At 39.7% G+C, this 15,134-nt stretch overlaps 1 protein-coding gene across 4 annotated transcripts in view; it reads right to left on the reverse strand.

Moving 5' to 3' along the window:
* PDE10A (phosphodiesterase 10A) overlaps positions 1–15,134 on the reverse strand; it is a 200,923-nt gene that overhangs the window by 164,604 nt on the left and 21,185 nt on the right. Inside the window, exon 1 of one of the 4 annotated variants that reach the window (XM_064509226.1) lies at positions 13,922–14,091. The exons of 2 other annotated variants lie outside the window; for them this stretch is intronic. In XM_064509226.1, coding sequence (XP_064365296.1) covers positions 13,922–13,931 — 10 coding nt within the window. In that variant the 5' untranslated portion in view covers positions 13,932–14,091. Of the gene's footprint in view, positions 1–3,437; positions 3,594–13,921; positions 14,092–15,134 lie in introns of those variants that run through there. One more of the 4 variants, XM_064509224.1, reaches the window with a different exon arrangement.

Genomic DNA, 15,134 nt, shown 5'->3' on the forward strand with positions numbered 1-15,134 from the left:
CCCAGAACTTATGGGAAATGACTGTTTAAAGTTGAACATTTCATTATATTTATTGCTGTTTTTACTCTCATATTAGTTTCAGATGGAAGTCTTTGCCAAAAAAACCTAACTTTCCATTCCTCTGACTCTTACTAACTGTTTTTGTTTGGATTACCGACCTCACACATCCTAATTTCTTCCTTTCTTTTCAACAAGTTTGTCTCTAAAACCATAATCACACTATCCTGTACCCCGAGCTCTGCAACCCTCTAACTCCTTGTCCTTCCTCCTCCATCTTTTCTTTCCTGATGTTTCTTAGAGATGTTATTCTGGCTTTAACTTTCAGAATACCACTCTCTTTGCATTCGTCTACTAATTTTTGCATTCCAGAGTATACTAAGCTTTTGCACAAAGTAAAACCACTAGATAACGAACAACTGCCTCTCATCAGAGAAATCACCAAAGCAGCCTCTTCAAACTCACTGAACACAAAAGCAGTTTATCCACCAAGACAGCATAAATAGGTATTTTCCCTGTGGTTCTAGAGGTACTCATACATGTACTGTACAGAAGATAGGCTAGAGACCCTCCAGCAAATGAAATTCAACTTTCTCTGCACACATGAAGAACAGCTCCTTCCACGGGGCAAGTATAGCGAGCACAGGTTAGCAGAATACAATCAAATCATTCAAAAAAAGATGCAAACCGTACTTATACGTAAAGTCATACAAATGTTTATTAATAAAGTGGACAGAGTGGCTTTCATCTTAACTATTTCCATATTCAACAGCACTGTAGCTTTTAACATTATACTATTCATTACAGACACAGGAGAAAGCAAGCCACGTACTGGCCAAACCAGTTCCAGCAACCCAGGATTTCAGTTTGAGGCCTTTTTCTCTTCAGTGTAGACCAGGTTTCCCTGCTCACAAGCTGCAAATGACTAGAAGCTGATATTGCCCTTTGCATCTCCAAGATTTTCATGCTTGACCAAAGAAATAACAAATTATTCATTAATCTCCATGCAAAAGTAGAAAATTACTGGTGAGGGAAGTGACAAGTCAGCAAGTTAGTCAAGTAAGCACGCAAGCCACACCTCATCTACCACTAAGGGCAAGAAAGGGGTGCAGGGCACAGCAATTTCAGAGTGAAAAAGCTCAAAGGTTTTCTTTTTTTCTAAGTTTATTTGCCTTTCACTTATTTTTTGAAGTTTAAACAGGAAAAAAAACCTGAACAAGTAAACCCTGAACAACAAATTTTAAAATACATCTTTCACAAACCTTGTAGAAGTTCAAACGGCAAAATTCATAAAGTCCAAAGCCATTGAACTGACTTCTTCAAACAACAAGAACTGGACATCTTTAGGCAAAAAGAAAAAAAAACAAAAAAAAACAAAAAACAAACAAACAAAAAAAAACAACTATCGGTCACAAATGAATCAGAGTGAACCATGTGTATTAGCGAAGGTTTATCCCACAGTCTCTAAAAGCACTGCCAAAATTCCTAATTCTAGAAAAGCGGATAATTCATCCCATTCAGCTGACCAGCTCTACCTTTCTTCCCCAAAGGAGCCAAGTCCAGCCCTCCCCCAGAAGGCAAGCTAACTTCTTTCCAGATGAGAAGCCATGGCTCCAAATGGAGTTACTCGGCAACGGCTTCTCTTAGACAGATTGGTCACCTTTCCATCTAGCGAGATCTGGCTGGCTCTGTTTCTTCTTTCACTTGCACTAGCTTTCTCCCCTTCCCACCTCACTTTACCCTGCTTTTGCCCGTGGATCTTCTGGTGCTCTGCCAAAACCTGCCATCAACTGCAGTGCTTGTAGTTTTGGATGGGTCCACCAACTTTGCTGCTGAGGGTTAACCACTAGCAACACTAATCTTTGGCCACCTTGCAACTACTAAACTTAGTTCTTTTTTTAAAAATACTTTTTTTAAAAAATGATATTTAAAGGAGGTAAGTGAAATTATTTCTTTTACATTCACAGAAATAACTTAGGACCTAGAGAGCCTTCTAGAAAGAAAGAGCAGAGACACAGTATGCATTTATTTCAGCTAATGGGCTTTGGTACCCTCTTGTCATCTATGGCAAATGTGTTCATTTAATTTTAAAGAAAACCAATCAGCCAACCACAACTGCTGAAACCATTTCAAGTACAGTTAGATTATGCCTGCCCACTCAGGCAACAAATCCCCACAAAGAAAAAGAAGTCCTGAATTCTGACCTATAAAAGCTTCTCCCTCCTCCTTTCCTCCCCCACAACACTTATCGTCCGTCGTTTACCCAAAAAGAACAGGCCAGCCCTGCCCATTTGGTGCTACTCACACATGCCTACATGCCATCCTGCCTCCCAAGCATCTCTTCTCACCCAAGCCACCTCCTGTCATCTTGCTGGTCTGGACATCACTTTTTGGTCCACTCTGACATGCTGCTTTGCACCAGCCTGGAGGTTCAGGGGACAAGAATGTAATTACCGCAAACCTTCCTTGGGGCTGGCACTACGCTCACGTCACCCAGCAGGCAGCAAATGCGAAAGATGGGGCTTAGCTGCAGCGCAGGGTGGCAGAAGCCCTGCCACTCACCTGGAGATGCCAGGGCACCATACAGCACATGCTGTGGGCCTCCACCCTGCCACAACTCACTAGAATCCTTTGCCGGGGGTCTTTGAGACATCTCCACAAGCCTCATGCTCACTCTACGCAGGAGGTGCCAGCACCACAAACTCTGCAACCCACCACAGGCACAGATGGAGGAAGGGGCACCCAAACAGGGCATCTCCAGCCTCTTGAACAAACAAATAAAGCACTACTAGCAGATTCCAGAGGTATCTGAAGTGCTCTTTGAAGAACACTAACAACATTGCCAAAGGCACCCCCATGGGGTGCATGTCCATGCTAGCATTGACATCTGGCTGAGAAGTTCGCCTCTGAAGCCAGTCTCCTGATTTCCCCCACTTACTGCACTTCAGTTCCCATCTCAGAGCACATGAATAGGGTTCCCCACAGACTGAACTATACCTGAAGACACACTCCAGGACCCTCAAGGGTATTACAGGGCACAGAATCAAAGTAGAGCTAGTCTGAAGTAAAAAACCAATAAAACATGTAACATAGATGTTGAATCCTCAGTACAACCTGTTTTGCCCTACAAATCCACTTTGTCTGGTTACAGCAGTCACTCCCCTTTCCACTTCTCCTTTCTTCCAACACATGCACCTTCCACTGCCTCATTTCTATGGTTATCACTACACACCATCCTGGAGAAGGCTAGATTCCAGATACCCGATTGCATTGCTTCTCAACACTGTGACTGCCCTCTTTCACGAATATATTAAGAAACCTTATACATCGCAGATAAGACACAGCTCTTGCCTGAATGGGCATTTTATTTCTTTAATGCAAAAAGCATTGAAACAAACAGTATTAATGGAGAACAAAAACAAAATTGCAGATGGACTTACCTCTCTGGTTAATAGAATCCCAATCCATTCGGTCATGCATTATGCAAGTCCCCAGAGTGTAACATGTTAGCACTCCACTTATAGGTGAGAAGTGCTTTTTTAACTACTTATACTGCAATGCTCTTGCCTCCACTCCACATCACAGGTACAGTCAGTCTAGTGACCAGAGTTTGGCATACAGCATCCTCAGGAAGAAAGGTTGTTACAACATGCTGCCCTGCAACATGGGACCAGGGATACAAATGCTGCAACAGGCAGTGTAAGTGGAAGCAGAACAAAAGAATCAGTCTTGCATTCACCACATTAGACTTCCACAAGCCTGGAAAATTCCTGCACAAGCCAGAGCTGCTGCAGGAATCTAGAGGAGAAACACCCAGACTCCACAGTGTTCACCTCTTCAGCCCAATTCCTGTTTGACAGGACAGATCAGCAATCTCCCTGCTTTTGTCCCATGGCAACTTCAGCGCTTATTAGCCAATTTCAACTATAACCAACACAGGACCAGAGATTTCAAGGATAACTACATTCCTCAAAGTTTTATGGTCACTGGCAACTGGACAAACTGGAGCGCCCATGGATTTAAAAAAAAAAAAAAAAAAGCTGCAAATCCTCCTGCCCAGCCACGGTTTAGTCAATCAGCACACTGGCAGCCAATCAACCTACACTACCAGTCATGCCACATGCTACACCTTTTCCACGTGGCTGTTAAGGGGTGTGGGAGGGAGAGTATTTTAGGATATGGGAGAAAGCTAAAAGCATTACAGTGGGGAAACAGTTCAGAGATACTATGGTCAGAATGTGTAAAGAACAAAACAAATTTTAATTCAGCTCCTCATGAAACAAATTGTTTTTCACATGATTTCCAAAAGAAATGAGTAAATTTAGCCTTCAAACCGTGCATGTACAAGCATGCACGTGAGTGTGATAACTTAGAAAGTTTTGTTCATTTTCATCTAAAAATACTCACTACCTATAGGGATTTAATCTGTTTGAGATCATCATAGAGCACCTGTCTTAATGATAAGCGTGGTAAAAAAGAGACAACATACCTGTATCTACACTGAGAAAAAGGCGGCAGCGTGAGCTAAATCCTTCCAACACACAAGAGCATCTACAATGGGAGATCGATCGTGAGACAAATCCAGAGGAGAAGCGGCTTTATCAGCCACAATTTGCAGTCTCAGGGGACTCTTTAATCACTTGTTCTCTCATCCAAGAACTGAACAACCCTAACTTTGCCCAGCCTAAGGCTAGTTCCAACAGATGCTGTGAATTGGCGTATGTCAGCACCTCCAGCACCCCTTCCTCTTTTCTCAACTATTCATCCTCCTCCCCATAAAACCTCCCCTGTTGTTCTCACACAGTTGTTTCGAGACGATGGGAACACTGACCCAGATTAAAAATAATAATAATAACAACAACAACCACCACCTTCCTCAGAAAAACATTTTGCCTGGACTTTGCTCTTGAGCTGGCAAGCAAGGGATCTCAGAAAAGGCAGCACTGATTTTTCTGGCAGCAGTGTTGGCATATGCTGGCTTCAGATGTTTGTCAGGCTATACCCTAAAACGTCAAAGCACAAGTCTCAGTTGTCCAACTGCTCTCTAGTTTATTTCTTTTATTATTGATATTTGTCTTCACAGAGCTTAATTAACACAAGCATGCACCAAATCTAGTTATTACTGCTAAGTCATTAGGTAATTTATCAAAATCAAAAATAACTTCTACAATTAATGAACTCTCAAAGATGACAACTGGGATAACAGCATTTGGCTTTATAGTTAAGACTGCCCAACACTTCTCTTTAAAATCCTCCCTTCATAAATTACACATTTTAAACACGCATATGTAAAGTTTTCCTTGACCAGTTCTATTTCAGTAGAACTTAAACTGAACACAAACGAAAAACAGAAACAGCAAAGGATGGTTTAACTATTTCAGAAAGCACAGTGATCAAAAACACACAGATTTGCTGCTGTTCAGGAAATTCCATTCATTTGCACACTGGTCCAATTAGTTCTAATGTCTCACGAAGTTAAAAATAGGAACCTGACCACAGACAGGGATCACAACAGAAGTCAGAATGATCTGCAACTATGCATAAAGACTTGACCAAATATGTTTAAACAGTAAGCAACAGAAATTCTTCAATGGAACATGCTCAGATATTCAACTTCAACACTTGTCCCAGAAAGTTCTTGATGTTCCACCTGCATTAGATATGCTCCCAAAGCTTGCGTGACCTCATGAAATACATCCAGCTCCAGAGAGAACATGGTAAAATCGGCAGCCCTGCACATTGTAAGCGTGCTGCTTAGTCTTGTAACATGGTCAGGGCCAGAACATCACATGTTCTACTCAGCTCCCCAACACACGCTCTCTTGGGTTGACATTTCACTTCACAACCTTTGGTAAGAAACAGTGCCCCACATGCTGCTAATTTAACAGGCGCCATTATGAATGGTATATATAAGTATTTGTTACAGTTGGGATTTAATTATATTTTCCTGATTTTAAGTAAATTTCATATAAAAACACTCATTTATGCCACCCTTTCTCACCTGTACAATGTCAGAAGTTAGAACATGCTAACTTCAGGCTCTTCATTCAAACCTAACCCTCTTTTTCTGTGCCTACACATTATCATTACATCTTTAATTACATGACTGTACTACACTATCCTAAGGACCTCTGACTTAATGAGCACACAAGGCATACATTTCCTGTAGAGAGAGATGACTGTTCACTAGTTTCCTATTAGTTACACAATGCAAGGAATATGGCATTATTACTTTCTCTAGATATTTTTGGACTACATTTAACAAAAGAAAAGTCAGTATTTCAACATAAATATTAACTATCGGATAAGTGTTACTAATAGAGTACGGACATATTCCATTTTCATTTCTGTATTTTCTTTACCATATAATGGCAACTCTATATATACAGCACTGGTACTGAACACAGCAATTCTCCTTCGGCTTGTAAGGTTTGGAAGCTGTAAGCTTACAAACTTTTACCAGGTGAAACATTTAAGTTAAAGTTTTTCAGATCTTGTTAGGAGGATGGGCTCCTGAACATCACATCCTTTCACAGCTAGAAAGAAGCACGCTGAATTTTGAACTATACAAACATCAGCCCTGTCTTCTGCAGTTTACAGTAGAAACTGCTTTTCCCCAGGAATATCTTAAAAATATTGGGTAAAATGTGGGCTCTAGAGAAATGGGCATTAAACAAAATCGAAACCACATATTTTACATGGTGGTGTCTACTAGGGATGAGGACAATGCCCAAAACACAAAGTTGACAAACACGGAATTAAAAAATTGAAGAACACATTCGCAGTATCATTCATAGCCACCAAGTTTTACAACAAAGATCAAATTCTACTCAGATTCTACTGTAACTTTTCAGAAAAAATGGCAAATCACAGTAATCACAACAATTATTACAACTGAGAATACTATTTTCAGAAACGGATTCTTACAGTTTTGTATCTTCCAAAACATAAAATCCGCAAGGCAGTACTTTGGGAGGTGGGATTCAGCATAGGTCTACCATGCACAGATCTCATGTTTGACTACAGACAATAAAAACGGGTGGTCTGATGGTGCAACTCATCTTAAGAAGGCATGTAAAGTAAGTCTCAAACTGTGTGTACGAGTGCAAGCACATGTTACCTGCACAAGTATGTTCTCGCATACTGTTGTATTACATTCCTTGCTTCTCACGAGCACTCTCAGGAACTACAGTATGCTACTTTTTGCAGCTAAATGCTTAGAATACAGTACAATAAACCATTGTGTGAAAAATACTGTACCTATACTTTTTAACGTGCACTGGGAAAGACTGAACTCTAACAAAAAGTACCAACAGTACTACTGCGGATAACATTACACAGAGGAGCAATTGATAAAGAACATGTTATCTGGGGTTAAAATAATGTGACAGCCAAGCACTGTCCTCTACATAAGCTACATAGCACTAATACAATTCAAAAATATCTAGCTATTTAGCTTATATTGCTGAAGTCAAATGCAGTCCTTGATAACTTCACTGATACCAGTGTAGGTACTGCATTTTTTCACAGAATAGTTTTTTGTACAAGCTACATCCTAAAGCAATTTCCCATCACGATCTCTGGATATCAAAAACATAACTAATAAACTGCTACTGCTGCCACAGCAGCATTACTAATCCTTGACCAGTTTGTTTAAAAAGAGTTCTACTGAATAACTCCCAGAGAAAAAAAAATGAGATTACACCAAATTTTAACACGGTTCTTTCAGTGCAGTCCTTGCACTGAAGATGATTATACTGTTGGTAATGAAATGCATAAGACTGCAAGTTAGAATAGTGATTTGTTATCAGTCAACAAAACCCTTGCAAATAATTGTGACCATGGTTACCTGAAGTATCAGCATTAGGAGAACACGCTGCACCTGCTGAAGGTAAAACAAGTGATTTACTGAGAACAGAAAAAGAGAAAAACAGTATTTAGGAGTAGAATCAATTATAATGCTTGCATGATTTTATTCTTTTGTCTTACTTCGCATTCCGTCAAATCTAACAAAAAGGTTTCTCATCAAAACACTAATTATTAAATCCCAGCAAGGTAGCTGGCAACATTCTACACACATCTCGCTTACCATGCCATGCGGAGAGGGGGAATGGCCATGCTGCTACATCAGACCCAGAAGTAGCCATCATGGGATTCATCCCAGCCCCCTGCTGTCAGGGGAAGCTTCACTATAAACTTCAGTGAGAGCAAGATACAGCTCATGTTTATTATAATATTGGTTCTCTGCTTTGTTGCTAAAACATGCACCTCCTTGCCAGTAAATATAAATTCCTGTTGGAATTGTAGTGTTACACTGATTAATGACATATCAAATCAGATTCCTAGTTGTGTTAACACCAGTCTTACAAAAATTATTTTAGCATAGCCAACAGAGGATGTGATGTTCAGTTTTATTTATTTTTGCAAATACGGATGTTCCTATGGCTTGCTGGTGAGACTGTGCACTGCCAAATGGGAAGCAAAGTTTGAAGCTCTGAATTGGCTTTTCTTTTTTCGCTTGGGAACACGAAAGCAGCAATTCCTGAAATGCGATCAAGGCACACAATGCTTCAAACACCACACACTTTCTTCCAGGGGCTGCCTTATGAACCTGTCAGGCTTTGGATGATTCTCATCTAGTTTACCTGGCCAGAAACAATAATAAAACAGAAAGGAGAGAATGCAAAGCAAAGTATATTTATGCAGATGAAGGGCAACGTGAAGATTAACAGAAAATATCAACTCTACATTGAATCACACCACTGGAAATGGAGAATGAGTCCACTGGAATTACTCTACATATGAACAGTAGCAAGTCAGAATCTGGATCACACAGTCCAAAAAAATTTACATTTTTCAGACCTTTCCTCTTAAGATTATTTCATTTCTAACTAGGCTAGACAACCAGAAAAGAGGGCAGATGCACATCCATTAACCATATGAGGCTAGGGAAACGTGTTCTTGGCTAGATAAAAAGGGACAAGAAAGAACTGTAACATTCCAAAATGTTGTTAAGAAAATTTTCATTACACAATTTTGCACATAAGACTTTTTCTTTATTTTCCATGAGATTCAGTGTTGGTATAAATACAGACAAAAAACAAGCACAGAAAAGGATTAGTAGTTCAGTCTACAAACCAAGTTATAAACCAGACAGGACATTGAGTGGCACATCATTATTTAAGTGTGGGGAAGAATGTAATATTCCTGTCTTGTCATTTGTGCTTTGAAAGTAATTGGATTTTTTACTTCCAATTTCAGAAACATGGCATTTCATAATGACATTTACACTAACTTTCCATAACCACATCCGACACAGTGCATAATCCTGTTCTCAGAGAAATAAAAGTTCTGATTTTCTTTGCAAATGGGCTCAGTTCAGCAGGATCAAATTCATAACGTTAATAAATCACCTAAACTCAAGATAACATCTAAAAACAGTATATAGTATATAAGTATATAGTATATAAACCTTAGCTATGTTTTACAAACACATTAATCACGAACAGATTAAATAGGCCCACAGTAAAGTGAGTCTTCATCCACATTCGATTTCTTTTCAATGGCTGACGAAATATTCTTAAACCAATATTCTACACTATTTTCATCAGGCTTTGCCCAAACTCTTCGGCGGGCCCTGATTTTAGAAGTTACTTTTCAGACACGTATACGTAAGCCAAATGTCAGTCAATTTGCATGACATACACCTGGAGTCTCCTACTGCTGCCACCACCACCACACATTCCTGCTGCACTGCTGAATTGTCAAGCCAAGTGAACTGCAATCAGATTTATGTCTGTATTAGCACACAGCACAGTATGCCAGGAGTAGACCTGTAGATCAAAGCAGATGACTCTGAGGACCTAATGTTCATACTTTTTAATGCTTTGGTGGGTTTTATTTCAGACTAGATCTAACCCGGATGCACCAAACCAACGCACCAACCCCCCCACATGGGTGCAATCCTGCAGCTCACGTTCCAGGTCTGTTTTGTCTGGCAAGAATCCAGGTGCCAGATCCACTATGGGACCTCTCTGTGATGTGAACCAGAAACTAATGCAAACAACCAGGGCAGTCACCTCAAAAGCACACTTCTGGCTTGAACACACTAGCATACACGTGCCCTCAGGCACACTTCTCCACTGAACAGTGGATGTCAGCCATGGAAGAAAAATCCAGCAGACTTCAGAGGCTTCAGCAACAGGCAATCTAGTACCCTGCCACCACAAAGTAGACAGAAGAACTGAGCTTCTCACAGCAGACAGCTGCCTGTGCTTCTTCATAACCTGGCCACCTAAGTCTGCCCCAAATCCTCCCCTTCCCTCCACTTGTTCATAATGGTCACTCAGATGTACACTGAAATCACTTCCTCCATGGCCCAAGGCTCATCCTTTCCCACTCAGCATATGCCCTGAGGCACTCCTTCTCAGCAAGCTCCCTCCCCCCCCCCCCCCCCCCCCAACTTTGTTCCTCTCCTCCTTACAGTGGCTGAAAGAACTATAAAAAGTTCAGGGTCAATCTCTCCTATAGGCTTCCTGACTAACTACACAGCCACCTAACCCTCATTCTTTCAATGCAAAACTGAGGCTTCAACAGACCTGCACATACCGTGCACATGCTGTGAAGTATGACAATGGTGCAGCAAGAGCAGATGAGGAAAAGGAGGAGTCATACTGTGGTAGCCTGGAAAGGAAACAGGTCTCAAGCTATCCGGACATCAAAGAACCTCAAGTTCTCAAGAAACATAAGAAAAAGTGAGGCAATATATTATGTCACAGAAGTGAAGAAGAGCTCAGAGAGAGAAGAATGCATAAAACTGCTGCAAGGTAGCAAATCATCGGCTTCTTGACCGTTTTCTTAGTTTTGGTAGCTGGACCTAGTCAGAACTGGAAATAAAAGCAACCAGGCCTCCATCTGGAACTTGAAGCAACAATTAGATTTAGCTTTCACCATAAAAATTATACATAAAAAGGAAATAACATTCTCAATTACATGAGGTACTAAATTTGACAATATATAGGACAATTTCAATAAAGCTTTAAACCTTAATATGAAATCACTACGTGGTTAATATCAATTGCAAGGAATGAACAGATACTTTGAAGATCTCTACTAGAATCGGTACAAGAGAATCATGGAATTGAAAAGCTGACCTTTTGGGAAGAAAACCATAAAGACATAGAAATACTTATCCTAGCAATTCAACTGCATGCATTTGAGCTGAAAGCAACCAAACAGGCATCTATTGCATAACACAAAAGATCAATCAAAAGCAGTAATGAAAAATGTCTAGATATTAATGCACATTAGAAAAGTGAGTGAAAGTTTGACAGAAGGCATCCTAGCACCCTAGGAGCACTCCCCAGGATGGTACCTGTCAAGTGTTACTCTAACACTCCTTCAGAGGGTCCTCAAAACAGATTTTAAAGAAACACAGATGCAGATAATTCGTATCTCTTCTTTCTTCATTTGAAAAACCTAACATACTATTTCACTGTTCTTTAACAAAGTGCTTCTCACAGTAATGATGAAATCCTCAATTTAGTGCTGTCTACCTTATTGGAGAGTTTAGGCTGGAGGTGGAATGCAGCCAAGCTATTGCTCAATAACAATTAATATGCCGCTTAAACTACCTAATATAAACCAAGTATTAGTGCAATACATGAAATAAAGCATATAAACTTAATGCATACATTAAAGAAAATCTAAATAATGTAAAAATATAATGAACATACACTTTAGGTTCATTTTTCGAAGAGAACGAATATGAAAATATACATGTATTAAGTTTCACTGCCTAAACAAGGGGAACAACAATAACAACAACAACAAAAACATTTAAATTTATCAGGCTCATTTGGTTTGTTAGCTGAACCTTACCTAACATTTCCGTTAACAAAAAACTGGCCCATTGTTTGTTATGGGACTAAGAGCAGATATGGATTTTTTTTAATAGCAGATTATGTATTTCTGAAAGCAGGAGGTAATAGTAAGAAACTATTTTGCAGCACTGTCTTTTGCTTTCAGAAAAATTTTAACAGTAAGAACATGAACATTTTTAAACTAGCTCAAATTAAAAAGAGAGGAGTAAATGCAATAACAGTTTTCACAGTTGATCTGTTAGAGTTCTAAATCAGCTACATACAGACTAAAGACAACAAGGAAACTGAAACACTGCTGAATTTAAAAGGCAAAACAGAACACAAATGAACTTCTTAATCGCAACAAAAAAAACACAAAACAAATCAAAAATTGTTGTTATTCAGAATCTACATATAAAATACTTAAAGAAACAAATCTCTATCCCCACAGCATGGAAAAAAAAATCCTAAAATTTAGGCGAAGATAAGTTCAAGCTGCAATCAATCTTCTGTTGACTGAGAAGACTTAACTTTACTGAACTCCACGCATTCACAAACAGAGCATAGCAACTGCATTATTTGATGTCTTGCCCAGTACTACAGTCAATCCAGGCACTGCTCCTTTATAACACTAACATCCTTGTCTCAAAGACAGGATGCATGCTTTCTTCCCCCAAAATGCACTCCTCCCTCCCCCTCCTGAAGTTTTATTACTTTCAGTAGCCAAAGATATTTTGTCAACCTTTTTTGATCCAACCTCTAAAAATATATTTAAGAAGATTTCACCCCTTCTGGGAAAACTACTACCTATTGTCAAAAAGACAAATCATAATTTCAAACATCTGCCAAATCTAAGCAATCTGCTTTACAGTATTTTATTTCTGTGCAAGACATTTAACTGGGATTTTCAGTGATGCCTAAGGGAGTCAGCTGCCCTGTCCCCACTGTCTCTAAAAAGGGGGAAAAAAGAAAAAAAAACCTTTGCTTTTCAAATAGATATCTACACACACACACACACACACACACACACACACACACACTCTCTCTCTCTCTCTCTCTCTCTCTCTCTCTCTCTCTGAGCAGGACAGGTAGAAGCAAAAAAACAATGCTGCTCTGCACTTTAATTTGCCAAAAATGTCTTGCCTTCAAGACTGTCAATGGAACAGCTCGAAGTACACCTTCAAAGCAATCTAACAGTTTTAGTGAGGATTTTCACTATTCGGTATGCTACATTTCCCCCAAGTCAGTACTAAATCAATGTCCTAACCAGGGTGCTTGACAGCCTGGTAACAGAAGCATTGGGATGAATCCTAGGCATGATTCCTTATCATCAGAAATCAAGAACTCTGCAATCAAGAAATCAAGAACTACTACACTTGAAACAAAGATATCAACACAAAATATTATAAGCAGTTGAAATCATACTAATAGATGCAGCATAATTCTACAAACACAAGTTTGACTTATTTTCCCTCCCCACTTCCTGTCTTAAAATCTGTCAGCTGATGAAATGCAGAGATAACTGCATTCCAGAAATGGCTGAAAGCAGTTTATTCTGTGGTGTTTTAGGATCCATCTGAGGGACAGCTGTTTCACAGCTTCTCACACACACTTGCCATTTCACACTCCCTTGAATACGGAGGAAAAAATGAGTAAAATCCCAACAAACCTTTTGAATGACTGGAAAACAACATAATAATTCTGCAGTCAATTCAAGATTTGTCCAAATGCTCTTGATCTCCTATGTGATAATATTTAGCCCGACCCTCCAAATCACCAAGGAATACTATTAGAGGTCTTTACATAATGATGGACAAGCCACAGATAGTCAAAGACTAAAATAATCTCTCTCATACTTTAACTTCACTTTAAATGTCTCCCTAGTCTTTAATTCAAAGCTAAATAAAAAAGGCAATGAAAGCCTACAGGTCTGGTCTGTGCCAGCATCAGTGCTGGTCCTTCTCAAAGCAAAGCTGTCAAATAACTGGGGTAAGAGTAAACACACTTACATGCTTGTCATCAATAGCTTCAACACTTCTCCAACACATGTTCAGGATACAAACCTGAGACCATGCTGTTTTCAAAGGTACTGAAGCAAAGGACCGTCCATTATTTCAAGCTAGACCTCTGCTTACAAAACTTTCTCATTCCAAAATCCTGTAACATTCTATTCTTTTCTGAAAGATGACTGTTTTTACTCAAGCCGGCAGAAGATTTGTCCATATATGGACAACACTGAAGACAACAAATGGCTCTTTTCCCAGTCTATTATCAAGCCAGGAAATTAGACGGCCTGAGGTAGTCTGCCTTACTGTGTTCAGAGCCCAGAGAGGAAACCTTCACAAATTTGTCAATCATCCAGTTCCACACCGAGGTGAATGGATGCTTTTCCTTTACAGCCTTAGCAGCAATCACCACCACCAATTTTATAGAATATAAAAGCCCTCACACAGCCACATGAGATAACAGAGTGCTAATGATGACAGTTAATGTTACATGGTAGAAAGCAGTGTTCCTAGGTCTCGGGGGAGGGGGAAATGACACATCAATAAATCCAGCAAGATTGAAAATCAAGAAACTAAATCCCTTGTCTGTTACTTAGCAAGCCTCAGACATTTCCATGCCATTGCTAAAATTTAGTCCAGGTCTATATAAACCTGAACTCTGCAGAACGGTATCAGTATGAAACACTTTACCCTCTGATGTTCAGGTGTCTAAGCAAGGGTCTTTTGCCTCTCCACATTCAACTGTGGTTGAACTCATTTTCTTTAGTAATAAAACATCCATGCCAGGAATCTACACTGTGTTAGCTCTAAAAAATAGATTCAAGGCACAAACAGGCTAAAACTTCCCAAGTAGACCAAGAAATACAGTCCTCTTCTCACAATGGAAATCCTGAAAAGAAACTCCTTCCACAGAGTCAGCTCAGCTGCCTCGAAACTTAGCAGCAGGCTATTCTTTGCCTTTTTAAGCTGCAACAAAGGAAATGATTAAGGAAGCATTAAAACCTAAGTGCACCATAAAAGGCATCTACCAGAAAACTAGTTGCTATTTGCAATAAAAAACATGCCTTATTTACACAATAAAAAAAAAAAATACAGTCCCAATGTCCTCTTCACATATCCAGAAGGAAAAGGGGGGAAGGGGGGGGAAGCATCACAAGAATATTAGCATGGGTTGGTATTTCAGCTCCTCAGATGGGCAGAATTTCTTTCAGCAACTTGAGTAGGTGGGACTGTATCTCTTCAATGGAAAAATATGAACTGATGTGTCATA

The sequence above is a fragment of the Dromaius novaehollandiae genome, chromosome 3 (genome assembly GCF_036370855.1).
Source record: "Dromaius novaehollandiae isolate bDroNov1 chromosome 3, bDroNov1.hap1, whole genome shotgun sequence".
NCBI lineage: Eukaryota > Metazoa > Chordata > Aves > Casuariiformes > Dromaiidae > Dromaius > Dromaius novaehollandiae.